The 21,973-nt window shown below is 38.3% G+C and overlaps 3 protein-coding genes, 1 long non-coding RNA gene and 1 pseudogene across 4 annotated transcripts; 2 read left to right on the top strand and 3 right to left on the bottom strand.

Annotated features, from left to right (window-relative positions):
• Positions 1-894: 894 nt before the first annotated feature.
• On the top strand, positions 895-2,872 carry LOC103945081. Its single transcript, XR_666923.3, has 3 exons — positions 895-1,094; positions 1,192-1,380; positions 2,611-2,872. It is a non-coding gene; the product is annotated as an uncharacterized LOC103945081 (long non-coding RNA).
• Positions 2,873-3,311: 439 nt separating this feature from the next.
• Positions 3,312-6,619, bottom strand: LOC103945083 (protein CHUP1, chloroplastic). Its single transcript, XM_009355600.3, has 7 exons — positions 5,828-6,619; positions 4,706-5,623; positions 4,465-4,596; positions 4,154-4,335; positions 3,956-4,067; positions 3,734-3,877; positions 3,312-3,643 (listed from the first exon to the last, which is right to left on the bottom strand). Exons 1-7 carry the CDS (start codon positions 6,602-6,604, stop codon positions 3,563-3,565), a joined length of 2,346 nt encoding a protein of 781 aa, XP_009353875.2. The 5' UTR covers positions 6,605-6,619; the 3' UTR covers positions 3,312-3,562.
• Positions 6,620-7,279: 660 nt separating this feature from the next.
• On the top strand, positions 7,280-12,048 carry LOC103945086 (annotated as a pseudogene).
• On the bottom strand, positions 11,997-13,791 carry LOC125467838 (60S ribosomal protein L8-3). Its single transcript, XM_009355602.3, has 2 exons — positions 13,337-13,791; positions 11,997-12,574 (listed from the first exon to the last, which is right to left on the bottom strand). Exons 1-2 carry the CDS (start codon positions 13,774-13,776, stop codon positions 12,235-12,237), a joined length of 780 nt encoding a protein of 259 aa, XP_009353877.1. The 5' UTR covers positions 13,777-13,791; the 3' UTR covers positions 11,997-12,234.
• Positions 13,792-15,229: 1,438 nt separating this feature from the next.
• LOC103952323 (60S ribosomal protein L8-3) lies at positions 15,230-16,906 on the bottom strand. The gene is made up of 2 exons (XM_009363892.3): positions 16,409-16,906; positions 15,230-15,723 (listed from the first exon to the last, which is right to left on the bottom strand). Exons 1-2 carry the CDS (start codon positions 16,846-16,848, stop codon positions 15,384-15,386), a joined length of 780 nt encoding a protein of 259 aa, XP_009362167.1. The 5' UTR covers positions 16,849-16,906; the 3' UTR covers positions 15,230-15,383.
• Between the last annotated feature and the right edge of the window lie 5,067 nt (positions 16,907-21,973).

Raw genomic sequence — 21,973 nt, 5'->3', positions numbered from 1 at the left:
AAAAAACTTCATGTACCAAATATTGAAAATCAAAAAACTTTAAGATAGTAAACTGAGATTAACTATTTATTTAAATAAACAAAATTTAACCATTTAAATAAGACATTTTCCTTTTATATTTCTATAAAATACTGAAATTCAAAGTAATGCTGTTTGAAGAAAGGTCCTGATATTATTTCCTGGACGCGACAAAAATGAGGAGAAAAATGTTGCTCGTGAATGTGTTTGTTTCGGAATACTCTCTTTGTATTTATTCCACAGTTTTGGAACACCTGTTAAACAAGAATGCTTATTTATAGATTAAGTGATCCGGATCTTTGAATTTAATCCAACGGTTAAAGTTATTATAATTTTTAAAAAGGGTCCATGTTTTTAACCGTTGGATCAAATTTCAAGGGTCCGGATCACTTGAGGATCTCTTTCCTATTTGTAGCACAATGTTTGTTATTTTATAACAAATTAACGATTGCTTTCAAGATTTTGGCAATGTGAACTTTGACATATCTATAGAAAAAAAAGAACTTTGTGACGGACAATTCTATAGTCTTGATTTAGATTTAGGTAATTTTTGTTGTCATATTCCTCCTCCTTGTTTAGTTAGTTTTATTCATAAGGATCGACTTGGATGTCCTAGTCTAGATTTATTATTGAGTAGCTTTGTTTGGGACTCTTGTTTTAGCCCTATTTTTCAACCCAAAAATTTGACAATGATGCTTCACTCACCTAGACGTCACGTGACAATAAATCTGTCCACATAAGTTGCTCTTCGAAAAAAAAAATTAAATTGAAGCGGTCCAATTGTAATACACGCTTTCAGAAACTAGGCTCCAAGTAACGGGCCCACATTTGAAAGCCATGTTTTAAACATTGCGGAACCTCCAAAGCCCACTCCTTCGTCAACCATAGAACCCGATTTCATAATTGCCACTTGTAAAAACCCTTTTTCTATTAACCTAAAACCTCTATCCACTTATCCCCTTTTCTGCTGATTCCGATTTTCCGCATAGCAGTTGCATCAAATCTTCCGCTTTTCTCAGTACAATCGTCCCCTAAAATCCCAACTAGAAGCGCCAATCGATTCTACGCAATTTGATGTATGAAATTATGATCGATTCCGCCTCTGATTATGTTAAAGTTTTGTTTTTTGATGTATTATTTGTGTAATTTTTATGCGATTTTTTATTGTTTCAGTCGCGATTGGTGATTTATATGGCCTACTGCGATGCTCTGAATTTGTTGTTGGGGGCTGGAATTTGGTGTGCTGCGTACATGGCGGTAGCAGTTCTTGCTTCTTGTCGAATCTTTTACTACGTCTGCGGCGGCTCGCTTTGATAGCTTTGCGGCGGAGCTGAGATTTCTAGCCCAGGAACCACTGCAATGGTGATTCTCAATTCACTGCTCTCATGACTACTCTACTGATCCAAAATTTGATTTTTCAGTCTGGTAATTGTTGCTGGAGAACCCTTAAGCTGTGAAGAATCTCATGTCCGCATTCTTTTCGATATAATTCGATAGGTTTTCCGTGCCACTGGATTCTCTGTGTTAGTTTAGTCGGATAAGTGTTTCGGCCTTTCATTCTGATTTGGTCGATGATAGTATAATTTTAGATGAATGTGTGTAGGAGTTGGGAAGCAGGGTACTTTTAGTCGTGACTGACGGAAACAAGAGGATGTGGGTGGCTTTATTTGAACTACATTATGCTGTTGTTGTGTCTTCAGTCTTGACTGAAGGCTTATCAGTTTGCAATCAGAACTTTCTGCATATATCTAGCGTAGGCGTGGATGTGTATGCCCTGTGCTTTGTATCGGTGAGGGATGATTCAGTGAAGGCATTACCCTTATACTAGGGCTTCTATGAGTTCGTACTCGTGCTTGAACAGTCAAGGTCAGGGTAATTTTGTTCTCATACCAGGCAGTCCTTTGAGGCATTAGACTTCTATGCTTACTCTGTGTGTTTATAGTATAACGTGACTGCATTAACCCTGATACTAGGCTGTCTATGAGTTCATATAGCCCTCATCCTTAGTGCTTGAACAGTTATGGTCGGGATTAATTTGTCCTGATAATAGGCAGTCTATGAGCTTGTTAGCCCTCATATCAGGCATTCCTGTGAATCATTAGACTTCTATGAAGCCCAAAATATGTACAAGGGGATATAAGTTAAACGTGTCAAATTGGGTACTAAGGAAAGATGTACCTCAACGAATTTGCATTGATCATCCAGCCAACCTTTAGGTATTGCTTTTATTTGTCAAAACATAGAGAAAAGTGAGTGGTGATGTTTTGGATTCATTAATAATACTGTGCAGGTAATAGGCAAAGCTGTTATACTTGTAGTCATTCTTATATAGGGTGATAGATATCTGCTCCTTCTTTGGATTTACCAGAAATCTTTGAAGACTTGCCGTTGTATCTTTAAATGTTAGCAATGTATTGCGGTCAAACAGTGATTCTTTTGGTGGCACTGCAAAGCCTACCAATGTGGGAACCTATACAAGATCCAGAACATCTTTCTTGTTATGCTTTTGAAGTCATTTTGTGCTGTGAGAAGACAGTATGGAATTTTGAATGGTATCGCAGATGATTAACTTTGACTTGTTCACTTCTGCAGTGTACAGTTCGTTTTTGTTCAAATTTGACAACTACCCACAATATGGAGAATATCAGACGTGACGATTAGGGACTTGGATACATAGGATGACGGCTACGCCTTCAAATGTTGATTTACTTGAGACATGTAACAGTTGCAGGAACTGTTTTTGTATAAGAATGTACAAATTTGTCGCAGTATACTGCAAAACCAGTTGTCAATTACGAGTGTTATAATGAAAATGAGCTCTGAGTATTGGCGAATCAAATTAGTTTACTTTTTACTGGATTCGTAATGGTTTTGATGTCCTTTGATTAAATGTATGCGCGATTTGAAAGCTGCAATTGCAATTGATTTGATCTGTTTGTTTTAACTTTCATTCCAATGGATATGAGACCTTGTGATTATCTATGTTTACTGCGCTTAGTGCCAGGACTACTGCTGCTCCCTTCTTTGGCATCCCTATTTCTACTGCTCGGGTCATTGCTACTGCTACTCCTCAAATGTCTTAAGTTGCTACCTACACCTTCACCCCAAGTCACTGTCACCACACCGATGATATCCAGCAGATTTCACATCTCCATCACCGGAGGCCGCTGCAATCTCAACAACTACTTGGCTGTTTGTCACATTCACCGCTATCACACTCGAGCCAACTTCCCCACAATCTCAAATGTGGTTTGCTCATCGTCACCACAATCTCGAAATAACAGTAAGGCAAGTACTTGGAAAAATATGTGATTTTTTTTAGATGAGTATGAAACTCTGAATAACTTGTATGATTCTTATCGTACAACTTAACAAGAAGTCGTCGCAGTTTATAAGGTATACATATTTTTCGTCACACAAACTACAGCCGAATTATGCTGTCATGTCCAGAATGCTTACTACGGAACGTATACATTTTTCCGTATGAAGCGTACTGAGATGGTAAGCCAAAATGTTCCATAAAGCCTTCACCACCTTTGTCTCTTTACTTTTTGTTGAGAAGATGAGCAAGGTAGCGAAGTTCCTCGAACGCGTGCATTGTGTCTGCATCAAACCCCCCTGCAAACTGCATATCAAGCATAAACATATCTCAATCATCTAAACTTCATACAACAATAAAATCCCGGGTATCTTTTTTCGTTCTTGCACTGCTAACCTGATGAATTCTGAATGCAAATCTCACTCCCTGAAGCAGCATGTAATCCATTGCAGGATCTTTCTCCGCTGCTGCCTTCGACTGAAGTTCCATAGCCACCCTTGTCATGTACATCTTTGCCAACTTGACTGAGCCAAACTTAATCTGCAAGACCAGCATCGAATCAGATATGTGATGCACAAAGGCGTCTGCTATTCGTTCATAGAGAATATCAAAGTCTACCTTGCTTAAAATTCCATTGTCAAGCATCCAATCTGTGGGGATTTTGAAGTCCTTGCAATTACGCATCAACGATTCTCTTGTCCGCAAAAGGTTATAAACGGTACGCTCCATTCTGTGAGAGGTAAGGAAACACTTGGTAAGTTTAATTAGTAGGAAAAAGATGGATTGTCTTATGAAAAGAGCCGTGAAGGTTCTTACTTCTCAGACAAGGAAACCATTTTCTTTAGTGCAATATCACAAGGCAGTCTGATATCATCCTTGTAAGAAGACACTTCAGACTCCAGTTTCTTGAGATCTCTATAGCCAAATGCTGCTTCTCGCAGTGTGTCGGCTTTCTTTTCCGGCCAATCAAAGTGCTTTAGGACTGCCCTCTCATCAACCTTTTCAAAGGAAGGAATTAGCATCTCACACATCAAAGTAATTTATCAAAGAGATGTGTGAGTGAAGTTATTTTCCACACTCAGTTATGGTAAAATCGTTACTCTGGGCATGAGAGAGATCAAACTTACAAGAAAGCAAAGTTCGTCATCGAGCCACTTCACAAAGGCCACAACATCTTCAATGTTTTGATAAACTGCATTGTTCACTTCTCTTATCAACGAATTCACGAATTCCCCTTGAGTCTCAACATCTGCCTTTATCTGCAAAGGAAATGGTTATTACAAGCAATAAGGATTTGTTTTAGTACTTCAAAAGAAACGAAGTTCGAGCAGACAAATATTATAAATAACTGGGCAAGTGAGCACTTACAGCAAGCAAGTGTGATGATCGGTTCTCAATTTCTCCGATCATGCTACTGCGAACATTTGCAACATCTGGGCCATCACTAACTCCACCATTTGAAGAATCCTTCCTAGAATCTCTCTTCATCAGTGAATGATAAAACTCGACGACTTGTGGGGCTCTTTGTACCACTCCTGTGGTGCTAGGCTTCGCTGCAAACTTGGGAGGAGGTGGTGGGGGTGGTGGAGGTGGTGGTGGTGCAACTTGGGCAGCACCATCCACTTTGGTTCCACTAGATATGGAACATGAAGGCCTTGGAGGGGGATTAGGAATTCTCAAGGCCCTTTTCTCAACATCTAAGCAAGATGGAAGTTTGTTAATTTCGTGACAATTTCCGAAGAACTGTGATCCATGAAGCATATCCAAATCATATTCTTGAGAAACTACTGGTTCTGTATCTTTCTCAATTTCTTGGATACACATAAAACCATCAGACTGCCTTCTCTTATTCGTCTGCACCAAGTCTTCTGCACAGAATCTTGATCCACTTATTGAGTGTCTTCTTTTCGGACTTCTTGCTTCCTCGTCTGAGCTTTCTAAGTTAGGCAAATCGTTGTCAGCAATAGGCCAGTTCTTTAGTTTCTTTATAAGATTCAATCTCTTTCCACCATTGTATTCTAAGTACTTGCTGCTTCTAGATGACAGTGCTCCATCAGATTTACTACTCCTCTCAATCGAAGCGGGGCTTAATGTCTTATCACAATTTGTGGTAGAGGATGAGTTCTGCAACTCATTTCGTAAACATGAATTCACCCACCTCAGGTAGGCTAGCTCCTCAACCTCATTCAACCTACTCATTTGTAAACCTTCAACTTGTTTGCACAAATCTTCGTTCGTATGCCTTAGCACATATGCCTCAGCCTTGATCTTCTCAACGATGTCACTCTGATGATAACCAATACAACAAAATTGCAGTAAGCAAACAAAGCTAAACCAGTAAAATTAATGAAAACAAAATCAATTAATGTGTTTGGTTGCTAAAGATAAAACGAGAAACTCCAAGCGCTTTGTACTTTTTTGATAGAAGTTTATACGTGCTTATAATAAAAGTACTTCTAGTAGAAGTGCTTCCATAGAAGTTGATACTACCTCAGAAGCCTTTGCCAGAGAAGCCAACTGGGATGTCACAGAAGAAAGTTTGCAAGCAAGATTTCTCTTCTGAAGCTGCAGCTCCTTGTTCAGACGCCTCAACTCTAAAACCTCCATTTCCACACTCCCTGATGCTGCTGTGACTGAGGTTTCGTGGTCTTCTCTTTTCAATACCACTTCCTCACTCCTCTCTGAAATCGATGTCAGTTGCTCTGAGAGACTAGTTTTCTCTTCTTCTAGCAACTCAACTTTTCGAGCCAAATCATCAAGCTCGCTCCTTTTCACCTCAAGCTGCCTCTCAAGCTCCAAAACCCTCGGGTTTCGCTTACACTCCGATAACTCAGCCTGCAACTGAAACTCCCTCTCCTTAGAATCCTGAAGTAAGTTCCTCAAATGATCAAGCTCAATAAACAGGTCCCGGGACGACTGCCTCCGGTGAGTCGGATACATCTGAGGATGAACCTGATTGGCATTCACAGAGCACGCCAAATCGCCAATCAGCGAGCGCTTGACGCGCGACTGAGCTGGTGCAAGAGGGATCTTCTGGTTCGCCAAATCGGACCCTGTTAGCGGCGGTTTCTTGCCGGTGACTGCAGGCTGTGCCTTGGTCTTCTTGTCCCCTGCAAGCCCTTTGACAATGTGAGAACCCCATGAGGAAGCAGACCTCAATCTTGAAGAATTGCTGCTGCCCTTCGCATTCGAACACTTCGGAACCTGGTTTTGGTCGGAAAATTTGATCGATCTTGCTCTGGTTTCTGATGGGTTCTCTTCTCTCATTGTGAAAAACCAAAACTTTTACAGAAAAATGTCTGAAAATTGGCACTCAATTGGAGCATGGGACGCTCCAAAAATCTAGTGGAAGTGATGAACTGGGGTGATAAAGTTCAAATCTTTTGTTCCAAAAGGAAGATATAAAAGCTTGAAAATTGAAAGCTCTAACTCCAAGACCAGCTGAGAGCTAATGCGAAAGAGAAAAGTGGCAGCTTGCTTTCTTTTTTTGTCCCGACTTTTCGATTTTTGAAATTTGAATGCCTCTCCGGGGTTCAAGAGCTACGTGGCCAACGGTCGTATTCTGTGCCTCAGAGGCCCCGCATTTAGGGCTTTATTGTAATTTCCTTGATTCAAATATAAATCAGGCTCTGGACCACTTATTGGGCCTATACCCGGCCCAATATTCTGTTCGTTTTCGACCAATATTCGTTGATATTCCCGGGTTTTCAATGGGTATCTCCAACGACATTCAGATTCTTCTCCGACTGCTGTCGTTGTAGCGACTCCTCGTCGCTCTTACTGCTTCTTCAATTTCAAGTTCGTAGTTTGTCTCCTCTGTAATTCCATTCTTCTCTCTTCTCTATGTATTCTGTAATTTTTTCACTCTGTAGCTCAGCATGTGAGTAGGAAAGTTTCGAACTTTAAACAATGATATGTGAAATTTGTTGGATGAATTGAAAAATGGTGGAGTTGGTTATGGAAAATGCTCGACTGGGTGTCTCCAATTTTCAGAGTAATGGGATTTTTGTCACGATTTGTTCCCAAAGCCGTTTCCTTCATCTGGGTTTTCGATTTTTCGAAGACCTGTTTTCGGTGTTGGATTATATGAGAAGAATGCGAGGAAGAATCGGGTTTTTGGTATTAATTTTGTAAATTCTAGAACTTTTATTAGTGCTGTGTCGAAGGAAGGGTCTGAAATTTTGTAGAAAGAATTGAATTTAAGCCGTCATTTGATCAGTACTTGAAGGTTATGGGGACTGTTAGGCTTAGAAGTGATAGAGATAAGCAGCAGAATCGAAAGAAGAGAATTCGAAGCATAATTCGAGGAATAGAGGTGTTTCCAGGAGACTATTGTCTGAGGGTAGTGGAAAGGATGCAAAATTGGGGGAGCCAAGGCGTCAAAAGTTGAGAATCGGTATGAGTCGCTTGGAAATAGAAACAGAATTGCAGAAAAGAGTGAAGGGCAACGAGGGTTTGAGGATGAATATGATAATAGACAGAGCAACAAGGATGAGAAGGAAAAGAAGATGATGAGGGGAGAGACAAGAGATGGAAGATGATCAAAACATACTAGTAGGGTAGAACCGCAATTGGACGTCAAAAGTAAAAGTACAGTGGCAAAAAATGTAAAAGATGGTCCGAGAGTTACAGTATGCTAGAAGAAGAAGTAGACTTCAAAGGTAAAAGTACAATGACACGAAATGCAAAAGATGGCCCGAGAGTTTACAAGTCAATGGAATGGATAATGCCGTTGAAAGAAGGAAATTTGGTGTTAGAAATGAAGATGGAGTTGTGAGGAACCACATCAATGCGGAGAAAGCCACTGATAGAGGTTTTGTTCCTAGAAGTGTAACTAAGAGTGGTAGGGATTTCCCTAACAGATTTAATGACAATAGTTTGGAGGTTGAAAGAGCAGCATTTCAGAGTTTTGATGAGTTCGGTGATATTATGGACAAGCCACGAGTTTCACAAATGGAAATGGAGCAGAGAATCCAGAAGCTAGCAAAGCGGTATGCTCTCTATGCCTTTTTCCTCTTCTTATATTCGAAGAATTACTTTTTTGATTGATGAAATTGGCCTTACAATTATTGATGACAAGTTTAGTGTTACTTTTTTTCTTTTTAGAAAAAAAGACTGACATTATGGATTTTAGGCGTTTACAATTCCTTGTACTTCAGTGGATCAAATGGTTTAAATGTATTGGCGGTATGGCATATGAGTGAGTTGTTCAGTATGTCATGCTGGCTATAATACCGTTTTCTTTGTATAGAGCATCATGGAAGTCAAGCTAAGTTTGGCCTTCTATAGCCATCTGTATTATGTTTTGCATAATTTTTGGTTTGTCAATCCACTCAGAAAAAAATATTTAATATACTGTTTCCTAGGTGGAGTTTATGCAACGTGATAGTCGTGTAGTTGTAGTTTTTTACACTTGACTCTATACTTAATTCCATTTGTAAACTGGGTTGCTGAACGATCATTGTGAGTTTATAAAGTGTTTCTTTCCTGTTATAACAACTTGGGAGGGGGACAGTCAGTGTGCTAAAAAGATTTTGTTGTTGAGGATAGGCAAATTTGCTCCTTTTTTCTGGATTTTTCTCTATTTCCCTTGTGTGATTTACCAAACTTAATATCTCATATCAAGTGTTAATGTATTGCAGTTATGAATTCTTGTGATCTCATTAATGTTGAGTAACTATTTTAACAGGCTGAATGGTGCAGACGTTGACATGCCTGAGTGGATGTTTTCAAAGATAATGCGAAGTGCACAAATCAGATTCACAGATCATTCAATATTAAGAGTTATCCAATTATTGGAAAACTAGGAAACTGGAGACGGGTATTACAAGTCATTGAGTGGCTTCAAATGCGTGAAGGCTTCAAATCCCACAAGCTCAGGTACTTTCCCTGAGAAAATAGTAGAGCATTAAGTATAAAGATTGGCATACACTCCTTCTTAGTAAACTATGGCAAATGATGAATATCATGAAGCTTTAGACTCCCTTTCATCATTCCAGCATTTAGATGGGCTTGAATCGTAGTGCTACAACACAGTTTCTTTTAAGAAATTGTCACAATTAGTGGATGGTACAAACTAAGAGTTTTTGAAGAGTAATCTTATTTACCTTATTAGACTACGCTGCTTGCGATTGTTTATCTTGTAGTATAAAATTAGAAATCAAGTGGCTCCTGCTAGTTGTTACTACTCTATTCGATTTCACATGACCATCAATTATCTTGTTGAACAACTATATTGTATCTGAGAGAAATTTGAAGCATTTCCCCTTTTGAAATTCAGTTACATATACACAACTGCACTTGATGTACTTGGAAAGGCAAGGAGACCTGTGGAGGCACTTAATATATTTCATGCAATGTGTTTCACATAAATTGTTATTTTCTACAGTATGCTTCATGCTCATAAAACACACTTGTAGTTAAAAGGAAGAAGAGTACTTTGACCAACCAATGTTATCTTTTCTTTTTCCTTACTCTCCAGGAACAAATGTCCTCGTATCCTGACTTGGTAGCTTATCATTCTATTGCTGTAACTCTTGGACAAGCGGGACATATGAGGGAACTTTTTGATGTGATTGATACTATGAGATCTCCTCCAAAGAAGTTCAAAACAGGAGCACTTGGGAAGTGGGATCCTCAACTGGAATCAGACTTGTTGTCTTCCATAAGTAGAACTTGGTGATAATTGATGTAAACATGAGTGTGAGTTCTATATACATAGGTGTAATGTATTGCATGTGCCGGTATTGAATGCTTGTGTTCAGCGCAAACAATGGGAAGGAGCATTTTGGGTTTTGCAGCAGTTAAAGCAACAAGGCCTACAGCCTGCCGCTACAACTTATGGACTTGTCATGGAGCCTGGAGGTATAAGTTGCCCTAAGTTTCTTTCTTCCAGTCCATTGAATATCTCCTAAGCCTCTACTATTTAGTTCCCATGCATTGTCCTTTGTCATTAAGTCAGTGTTAAGGAATTTAGTTTGTCATGTGTGTGCTGCTTTTTAGGTATTTATGTAGATATCCTGTTTGATTTTCAGCTGTCAATGAAACAGGGTACAACTTTGTGAATTAAGTAAATTTAATTAATAGCCCCCTCAATCATTTTTATATAGTTTTCTACCCGTTCTCGCTGTGGAGTTTTTTATGTACAACTTTTTGGGCCAGTCTAGGCTTCTCCATAAATCATTTAACTGACACAAGCTGGATAACGATTTTCATGAAGCATATCTGTTTGATTTTATGAGATTTATGAGCCTGGTACTGGGATGCTAAATTACCCTGAATATCTCTTTCGAATTATGCATTACCTGAAATCGTTTTTAATAAATCAGGTGATGTTAGCATGTGGCAAGTACAACTTGGTTCACGAGTTTTTCAAGAAAGTGCAGAAAATTTCTATACCAAATGCTTTAACTTACGGAGGTATGTTACAATTTCTGCTGGACTACCGTCTCACCTCATATTCCATTGTAGATGGATAATATTGACGATTCCTTATTTACACAGTTATTGTGAACACTCTTTGGAGAGAAGGTAAAATAGATGAGGCTGTATCAGTTGTTCACAACATGGAAAGACGAGGGATAGTAGGTTATGCGGCTCTCTATTATGACTTTGCTCGATGCCTTTGTAGTGCTGGAAGGTGCCAAGAAGCTCTAATGCAGGTAATTTGAGCTGTCTTTTTCATTACATCGGTGAAATTTATTCCCATTTTCTATTTTCGTATGTTTTTTTGGTTTGGCAATTCAGCATGCATTACAGTTGGATCGCTTGTTCCATGATTCCTTCTCTTCGCAGATTGAGAAGATATGTAAGGTTGCAAATAAGCCTCTAGTAGTGACTTACACTGGTTTAATTCAAGCTTGTTTGGAAGCTGGAAGCGTTGAAAATGCGGCATATGTTTTCAAACAAATGGAGAACTTTTGCTCCCCAAATCTCGTTACTTGCAACATAATGCTGAAAGCTTACTTGGACCACGGAATGTTTGAAAAAGCTTAAGATCTGTTCCTGAAGATGTTAGATGATGGGAATAATACCAGCAGCAGATCCGATTATAAGATTCGGATAATACCAGATAGCTACACTTTCAACACTTTGTTAGACACCTGCGTCGCAGAAAAGAGGTGGGATGATTTCGAGTATGTTTCCAAAAGGATGTTACACCACGGGTTTCACTTCAATGCTAAACATTATCTTCGGATGATATGGGACGCTTGCAAAGCCGGAAAGGTATCATTTCTTTCTTTTTATTCTTCTGTTCCACCTCTCGGAATATAGTTGTCACTCGTCCGAAAATGTCCAATGTGTACGGAGTGAATGTTTATATAAAAATTGATTTGCATTCATGACAGGTTGAGCTACTGGACGTAAAGGAAAGGTTTTGCACAAAGCTCCTCCGGATTCCACCTCCGCTCAAAATCTCGGCAAACTTCAGGCATTCTCAAAGACAGCGTGGTTGAAGCTGTGCAAGGAAAATGCAGAAAGGTTTCAGGAAGACACTTTCGTACGGTTGGTTCACGAGGGTAGTATTCTTGTTAACAGAACTGTTAGGTTGAACCCTGTATTTCAAAACCTTAAGGCAGCTTGCAGAGAACTTGATAGAAACCGTATAACCGGAGCTGCGGGTTCTAAACGTGAAACCGTGTGTACAACTAAAAGCAGCTCTCAGTAAATTGAACATTCAATAAAGCTTAGAAATGAAAGGTTTACTGGAACTCCAACATGCACAAAACAAGAACCATATGACAACAGGTAAAGGTTTTGACTGTTAAAACCTCCTCTCAGCATATAACGGTTCAAACCGAACAAAAATGCAACAATCTAGTACTGGAGATAAATTAAAACGGTCCCGAAACAGCAAACTTAGGTAACAAATAAAACGTAATCCCTTAAAAGCCTCTTCACTTGTCTGCCTTGGAGATGTTTGCAGCAGCCTGTCCTCTGAGACGACCCGTCCTCCTAGCGGCAATGAGACCAACCTTCTGCCCAGGAGGAGCGTCACGCCTGACAGTGCTAGCATGTCCAATATGCTGGTGGTTACCTCCTCCGTGAGGATGCTCGACTGGGTTCATAGCTACACCACGAACCTTGGGCCAGCAGTTCCTCTTCACTCTGAACTTGTGGTAAGCATTACCAGCCTTGAGCATTGGCTTTTCTGTTCTTCCTCCTCCTGCAACCTGCCCAATCATAGCACGGCACCCACTTGGAACAATCTTCTTGGCTCCAGACGGAAGTTTGATCCTGGTATAGAACCAATGGAAACACACAACTGTTAACCCGTGTCCCAAACACCATACAGAATTTCAATATATACGCTTTTACAATTAGAAAGGCAAAATATTTCAATAAGAGCGGACGATCAAAACAATAGAAATTGTTGAAATAATATTTAACCAGCTTGCGTTATGGACAGAAAACATTTCTCAATTCGCAATCTTCTGAACAACGAGACCAAGTACGGATAACGCATGCTTAAAACTAATCAATTCCCAACTAGTTCTGAATGAAAGCCAAACACAGAATAAGGATATCATACTCAATAAGTTAATAGTGTGAAAAACAACCTTAAAACCCTGACTTCGGTAATTTGACAATCATATAAAAAATAAAGAAAAATTAACCAAAAATCCAAAAAAACCTTAGTTTTAACGAAAAAGGACAAATAAAGGTGTAGTGAATAGTAAAAATATGATTTTTCGTTAAAAGTGAACCGTAAGTGTTTTGTTAAAAAACCTTATAAATAATAGGGTCAAATAATGGCTCCTTGTTTCAGAAAAAACAGTCATTTTTCTACAGTTCTTAATGAAAAACATGTTCAACGAATGACCCTAAAAGCCTACCATCTACCGCGCAATAACAGCTTAAATGTAACCCGTAGATGCAAAGTATTAAGGGATAACAGTTCTCATTGAATCAAATTAGATACCTATACCCGTAGATGCAAATCCAATTATTCACATATGAATAAATCGAAAAATGAAATTAACAAAGCGAGAAATGGACCTGGAAGTATCGTTATCAGGGTTGTGGCTGATAACAACGGCGTAATCACCAGAAGCCCTAGCTAGGGTTCCACGGTCGCCGACATGGTGCTCGACGTTGCAGACGACAGCTCCCTCCGGGATCGATCTGAGAGGCAACACATTTCCGACCACCAAGTTGGCCTTCTTCCCGCAGTAAATGAACTGGCCGGTGTAGATGCCCTCGGCGGCGACGAAGAGCTCGTTCTGCTTCTTGTAACGGAAGGGGTGGCGGAAGCTGACGCGGGCCAACGGGGCACCGCGACCGGGGTCGTGGATGATCTCGGTGACGACGCCCTTGAGGTAGCCGTTGCGCTCGCCGAAGTCGAGGCTCCGGAAGCGAGCCGGACCCTTGCGGTGGTGGGTGTGGGACTTGAAGACGGAGCCGGCACCCTTACGCTGAGCTCTGATGACTCTCCCCATTGCTCCTACTGAGTAGCGGCTGCGATATGCAGAAACCCTAGAATTTGTTTGCTTTTATAGCACGAGTACTTCAGTGAAGCCCAAGTGTTAAATTTTCCTTTTTGGTCCAAGCCCAACAATGAAAATAGAGTAGGATTCATTTTGCATTCGAGGAAAAAGCAACGTCACTCGATCATCATCAAAATAACAGTAATTTATTTTTGCGACCGGATGGAACCCGTTAAAATGCTTTGTACTTTCATTAAGTCAGGATTATATCAAAATCATTCTCAACGAGTTCATAATAAGGGACTCGAATTTTTTCATCGAGTTGGGAAAGAAACTCAGAAGATATGGAACTATTTTCAATTTCTTAATCCAATGCTCAAGAGATATTAGAGGGTCATGGATCATTCTACATAAGCAAAATCAAATAAAAACTCCAATCGACTAGATACTGTTGGAGTTCATATCGAGTCTGGCTCATATTTGCAACCAAGCTCGACCCAACAATTCAAGATTCAGCATGGCCATATTCAACTCGTAAAGCTCTTGAGCGGCTTGTTCGTAAGAAGTTTGCTTGAATGAAAGATCTTCTAAATATGTAATGTAATTATATTCATAATACAAAAAGCTTAAAACAATTGCGTTTGTTTTCTTCCTTTGAAGGTGATCAGCTCTGTGTTATTATTTAAGAATCGAATCTAAGATCCCTTACTTATAAGTAAAGAAGAATATCATTAAACCATAATATGACAACATTGCATACATGATATTATTATTTTTTTTTTTTTGTCAAAATATTATTATTAACTTATAAGTTATTTCTTTCCGCATTTCATCAATTATTATTTTATTCTTATATATATATATATATATATATATTTTGGTATAAACTGGAAATGCATTCCAAAACACAGCAACAGCCGAAATACATCAAGAAAGCCAGACGAGACTAACAGGATTAACAAAACAAAAAGGAGTAGCAAATACAAGTAGACGCCAATACTACAAACCAAGCGTCATTCCCCACTCCAATAAACCACTTAAGAAGGACATGGCAATCCATCATTGTTTAAGATTCTAACCAACGAAGATGTTGGTCTGTCAATCCTACATTCCTCGCTCATCTCCGTACCCACATAGGTTGCGACGAAATTTATCGCTTCATTCGCTGATCTTGGCACCCAAGACCATTTACAAATTTGGAAAGATTTCCCAACATCTACAATACAATTGACAATGGGAAAAATTTCCCAAATTATCTTACATATTTAGAGCGTAGAAACCAGCCCGAGTTGAGGCCGAAAGAATATTTTATTATTTAATCAAGGTTAATATTTTATCGAACATTAGGTTGTACTGTATGATAAAATGCTTCAGTGTTTAGCCAACATTTATTGAATACAATATGATAAGGGTTTTAGAGCTTCAATATGCACCAAAACCACAACATTACCAAAACTTGCAGATCTTGAGACCGTTGAACGGATAATATATTAAGCAACAGACATTAAAGGATCCATCCAAACAAAATTTGCTCCACAAAATGCACCAAACTAGTGTTGAATAAAATATAACACGGTCCAAACATGTCGAATGTAGATAAAATCGTAAATGTAATCTCATCACTTGTCTGCCTTAGAGATGTTTGCAGCAGCTTGTCCTCTGAGACGACCAGTTCTCCTAGCAGCAATGAGACCAACCTTCTGCCCAGGAGGAGCATCGCGCCTGACTGTGCTAGCATGCCCAATATGCTGGTGATTACCTCCTCCGTGAGGATGCTCAACTGGGTTCATAGCCACACCGCGAACCTTAGGCCAGCAGTTCCTCTTCACTCTGAACTTGTGGTAAGCATTACCAGCCTTGAGCATTGGCTTTTCAGTTCTTCCTCCCCCTGCTACCTGCCCAATCATAGCACGGCACCCGCTGGGAACAATCTTCTTGGCACCAGAGGGCAATTTGATCCTGTTAGAACCAGTGGAAACACACAACTGTTAACACGCCTCCGCAAAACAATACAGTTTGCCAACATATAAGCCTTTACAATCACAAAAGTGCAACACTCGACGAAAAATGGACAGTAGAAATCACATTCGCTTATATCATAATGGATGCAGACATGTTGAAATCTGACCCTTAATTTCACAATCTTCCGACCAATACAACCAAATAAACGTCTCTTGTTAGAAAATCAACTGCCCTATTGTTCTAAACGAAAGCAAAAATAAAATGAGATAATCACATTCGATTAGGAGTACCGTGAACATAATAATTAAAACCCAACAACAGTCTCTTTTCTTTCAGAAAAATCATTCCTCTCTTCTAAATTAAAATTTGATTCGATATCCGACCCAACCGCATATTGCATAATAAAACCTAAAACAAAACCCAACCTGATTCAGTAAATGAACAAACTATCATCTAAAGGGATACAATTTTTGTGATCAAATGAGACATCACATAGCTACGTGCAAATTGCAATCATAAGAGAAATGGGGATCTCAATAACAATGAAATTTTGAGCTCCAATTATTGAAATCCAATGAACAAATACACTAATCTCTGTAATCGAATATAATAATCCAATGGTTTTAACAAGATTGAAATGACAGTTAAATGAACAGAGAGAAATGTATATAGAGTTATAGACCTGGAAGTATCGTTATCAGGGTTGTGGCTGATAACAACGGCGTAATCACCAGAAGCCCTAGCTAGGGTTCCACGGTCGCCGACATGGTGCTCGACGTTGCAGACGACGGCTCCCTCGGGAATCGATCTGAGAGGCAACACGTTTCCAACAACCAAATTGGCCTTCTTCCCGCAGTATATGAACTGTCCAGTGTATATGCCCTCGGCGGCGACGAAGAGCTCGTTCTGCTTCTTGTACCTGAACGGATGGCGGAAGCTGACGCGGGCCAACGGGGCACCGCGACCCGGGTCGTGGATGATCTCGGTGACAACGCCCTTGAGGTAACCGTTGCGCTCGCCGAAGTCGAGGCTCCGGAATCGGGCGGGACCCTTGCGGTGGTGGGTGTGCGACTTGAAGACGGATCCGGCACCCTTACGCTGAGCTCTAATGACTCTTCCCATGGCTCCGGTGAGTGTTGTCGGATACTAGCGGCCGCGCAAAATGGTCTTCCAAAAACCCTAGAATTTGTTTTTGGTTTTTATAGGGCTCCAAACTCTCCAAACCCCTAAGTTGACATTTGGGCCCAAACTTGTGAAATTTGGAAACCCAAGTTTGTAAGTGGAATTGAGATCACAATGGGCTCCAAGGCCCAAACTATATGGACGGTCATGAAAAATGCCAGATATGTACTAAGGGATCTCAATCTATCCTTGTCGAAACCCCAAGAAATTGATGTGGTGAGCAAAGGTTTGGAACCTCCATCTCGAGTTCAAACTCTCACAAATGATAACAATATATGGGCGAAAATAATTTTACAAAATTTAACAAATAAATTTGAACCATTTAAAATTTTAGAATATGGTTCATTGACCCGCCAGTCAAATCTAAGTTTACCATTTTTTTATGTGAATAACAAATTAAAGAGAATAACTTACATGATACGGATACACCATCTTGTGACGTTCAATATAAATAAAACACATAACACAAAAACATACACGTATTTATTTTAATGACCCGAGGTTTAATGTGGCGGTCAACCATGTATGTTTTTTATATCAACTTTGCATTGATAGCCAACAAAAGAGAGAGTCCTTTTGACCAGAGCCAAAGAGTTGAACTCTCCTTCCACTGCTTTTGAGTTTTGAATGACAAACGGGTATTCTTCCATCGAGAAAAAAGATAGCATCCATGCATCATTGCATACAGACAATTAGACGAAGTCTAAAATCTAAATGCGTCCCAAACCCTACGGTAAACTAAAACTGGTCAAATAATGCGTACCAAATTTGAGTTGACAACTAGAAATTAGAAATTTAGAATACTGGATATAGCAGCTTAAGCTATAGCTAGTTGCCGAATTTTTAAAATTGCATTGCATTATTGTACAAGTTGTTCATATATTGACTTAAAACTCCTTATATAAAATATCTATTGCTTAGCTTTATCTGTATTCAGGATCATGCCAATCGTTTTGGACATCGAAATTTACACATTACCGAAGTACCTAGATGGTTAGAAGAATTACAAAATTCCGGTACAGATAGTTGTTCACTTTTAGTGATCTTATAAAATTTTAACGAGGCTACATATATTAGTACTTATGTCAATGAATATCATACTTTCCAAAAAAAAAAAAAAAAAAAGTCCTTAGATGTAGTAGGATTTGTTAATATGTATATGAAGTCACAAGTACATTGAGTGTGTACGTGTGTGTGTGTGTGTGTATGTATATATTAATTTAAAATAAAAAACTAAAGAAAATTGTTTGAAAACTTTGAGTTTTAACGATAAAGACAAAATAAATGATAAAGTGAATAATACCATAATTGACTTGGTAGTATAAAAATATGATTTTTCATTAAAATGAATAGTACTGATAACTTTTCGTTAAAATTCATTTAAAAAAATCTTATAATACCAAACCTTCTTTTGGAAAGTTAACAAATAAACTGCTTACTTTTATAATGGGACGCACCAACTCTTTAACTATTGGATCGTCACCAATCACGCCAAATTTTGTTCTAACCACTCCAAACTCCAAACCTTGAGTTTCATTAGATGCTGCTAAACAAACGTGGCATGTTCAAATTATTTATACTGCATGGACAACATTATTGTAGATAGAAAGTACACATGTATCACTATTGGTACATGATATTGTGAGATCAATTAGAGTTTTCAGTCACTCAAACATGAGATAATGTGTCCGCCATAGATTGTATGTGCAAATTTCCCTAGTACCATACTCAATTGTCATATGACACCACATGTGGGAAAGGGAGAGGATTCTCTCATCACCTAATCTCTCTTCCATTCCCTCTTCTTCTACTTAAATCGTTACGATTAAGTCACGTTAGCGTCTTATATTGATTTTTTATAAAGACAAAAAGTAAAATGTGAGAATAAATGAGAAAAAGGAATGAAAATAAAAAAGAAGATAATCATACTCATGTGAGAAATAAGAGTTTTCTGTCACATTATCACGTACTATTTATGCTATTTCAATTTTCGTCCGACATACAAGATGTTACATGCAAATTTGGCTGCCACGTGTAAACAATGCTAGGCTCTTCTTCATGAAGGGCAGGCTTGGTCGGTTTTTTTGGGGCACCATGCATTATGTTTATGTCGTTGCAACTAAAAAGTCTCGCCTCGCGTTCACAGCCGTATATTTTTGGCCGGTTTGCATGGCTTTCACAGTTTGACTCATCATGCACGATGGCTAGCTTTGGCTAATTAGAACTCAACCCATTATAATGTTCCTTAATTGGTTTTTAAACGTGAAAAAGTGGTAATTTTACTCTTTGGTACCAAAGTCAATGGGGATGGGATCGGTTTCGGTAGCAAAATTTGAAATTAAAAAAACCGTACCAGACCAGAAGGTACTTTCAATTTTGGTTCTAGTATCAATTTACTCCCAAAACGTATCATACAGTGCCCATCCCTATTTTTTACTAACCTCGATTTGGACATTTTTTTTTACCAAAGTTATATTAGAAAGTTTTAAACCTTGAACTTAGGCTACTCAAAGTCATCACCCTACCGATCATTTGTCACATCCCAGTTCGGGCCCCTATCATATTCCGGACTCGACTTCACCGTAACACGATATTGTCCGCTTTGGGCCCCGATCACGCCTTCACGGTTTTGTTTATGGGAACTCACACGAGAACAACCCCTTTAGGGCCCCGATATCCTTGTCGGCACACAACTGGCCAGAGATTGACTCTGATACCAAATTGTCACATCACGGCCCAGGCCCCCATCACATCCCGGGCTCGACTCCACCGTAACACGATATTGTCCGTTTTGGGCCTCGATCACGCCCTCACGGTTTTGTTTCTGGGAACTCACACAAGAACTTCTCAATGGATCATCCATCCTAGGATTGCTCTCGCATGAACTTGCTTAACTTCGGAGTTCCGATGGAACCAGAAACCAGTGAGCTTCCAAAAGGTCTCGTGCTACGTAGAGATGAGAATATACATATAAGGCTTACATGATCCACTTCCCTAGACAATGTGGGATGTAACATTATTACTATTACGTTAATTCTGGTGAATTTCGAAAGAAATAAAATTAATTATAATTTAATAGCAAAAAAAAAAAACAAAAAACAAAATAAAGTGTATAAACGGATATGACACTCAAAGTTAGAGTTGGAACTGACATTGCCTATTATTTATTGATTTTATATATTGTTTTGGTAACATTTTATATTTTTTGTTTTTTAATATTTGAAGAAATCTCAATTCTTTTTTTTTTTACTCGTCAATAAACAAAATAAAAGGAAAAAACACTAATTAAAGGACATTACCATAAATTAAGTCATCAACTCACACCCGCGCACATTGCATATCATAAAGCTAATCTATTTGATGTTGTTCAAGTTTTCAAATTTATAATGGAAGTAATGCTAAGAAGATCAAATTTGAAGACTAAATTTACAAACTAAATGATGTATCACCAATAAGAATAAACACGTTTATCGACGTGTAAGTAATAAACCAATCGTCAACTTTTATGTCCTTTAATTTTTAAAATTTCGCCCATAAATTTAATTTCCTCAGCATTATTCTTATAATGGCAAATCCCCAAACTTGTAATGAAATTAAAGTGAACGAGCCAATGTATAATGGCTTTTGCATTACTTTGCGTTGCGTTGTGTTTCCTTGCTGTTTACAGAGGGTTTATAATTTATAAGCAAAAAGAAAAAAAATGGCACATGCAATTGTACGTGACATCACGTACATCCAATTATTTACATTCATGGATTACTTTACATAAGTAATCACAAATTGTGATAAAGAAAGGATTAGTAAACGTGAAGCGATATTTCTGTAACAACGTCCGGAAAACTCACGTTTTCTCTTGACTACTTAATATTTTTTATCTTAATCAAATCTGATAAAGTGCACAGACGAGAAGTAAACATCAATTTTGGTTAATTAAGTACCAGTAAACACCTAACACCTAACAAATCACATATTCTTATATTCTACTCCACGCTCTTAATTTTCTCTTGAAACTAGGGTAATTAAGACAACTGACCTTAGACTATAGTATGGCACTAGAAATAAATTATTGTTTGTGGAATTAGAAGTATTTAGCGGTACCAAAAACAAAACCCGCACATTATGTTATTTCAATATGAATGAATAACGGGATTGATATGTCATACTTTAAATATATGTTAATAAAATATAAATATTGTAATTTAAATAAATTAATAGTTGATCATGTTCTGAAACACTAAAAAAATGCACAAATAAATAATGTCGGCAAGTGGCAGAAGCTCCTCCAACTGCGTGCAATACAAGGGGGGAATTTGTGTCTTGTGTATTTGTTTGAAATTTGAAGTGGCACTTCGATCACCATTCATGCTTTGGGGGGTGCCACGTACAATAATGTAGCAACCCGACCCGGGAGAAAATGGCCCACCTGTTCTGCGATAGGTAGAAAGGTTTGGTATGCCAAAATAAAAAAGTCAATACACGATGTGTTAAAGCTAATGCTTTATCACGAAGTTAATTAGTAATTATATAGTGTAGTCTAGCTCTTTATAAAATCATACAATGTCTCTATTTAATTTTTTTTAATATGAGATTAATATTCTTAATAAGATTGTGTCATTTAAGGGGGTGTAGTCAATTTGGATTTTAGAGGATTTTAATGGATTTTTTTAAGTAACAGATTCTAAAGGATTTTAATAGACTTTACAAATCTATATGGATTTTCGTAGATTTATATAGATTTTTATTATAGATTTCTATGGATTTGTATGAACTTGTTTCATAGATTTCTATAGATTTATAGTTGATTCCTACAACATAAATGATATAGAAATCTAACACACAAAGTAGAAATTAAGCAACCACGACAAAAACATATTGTAAAAGCTCAAGGTCATGTATTGGTTTACTATACATAGATAAACTAGTACTACACATCAATATCCTCATCACCCAATATTTGTTAATGAAAATGCTAAATTGATAAATACATAATCAACGATTAAATGTGAAAGATGCTTTGAGTTAATTGCTGGTCAATGTGAAAAATCTCTCTCCACGAATAGAATCT

Source organism: the organism of the source record quoted next, unplaced genomic scaffold (assembly GCF_019419815.1).
Source record: "Pyrus x bretschneideri cultivar Hongxiangsu unplaced genomic scaffold, Pyrus_bretschneideri_v1 Contig7, whole genome shotgun sequence".
NCBI classification, from domain to species: Eukaryota; Viridiplantae; Streptophyta; class Magnoliopsida; order Rosales; family Rosaceae; genus Pyrus; species Pyrus x bretschneideri.
The sequence above is the reverse complement of the archived record's forward strand: the minus strand, read 5'-3'. Positions and strand labels throughout refer to the sequence as shown.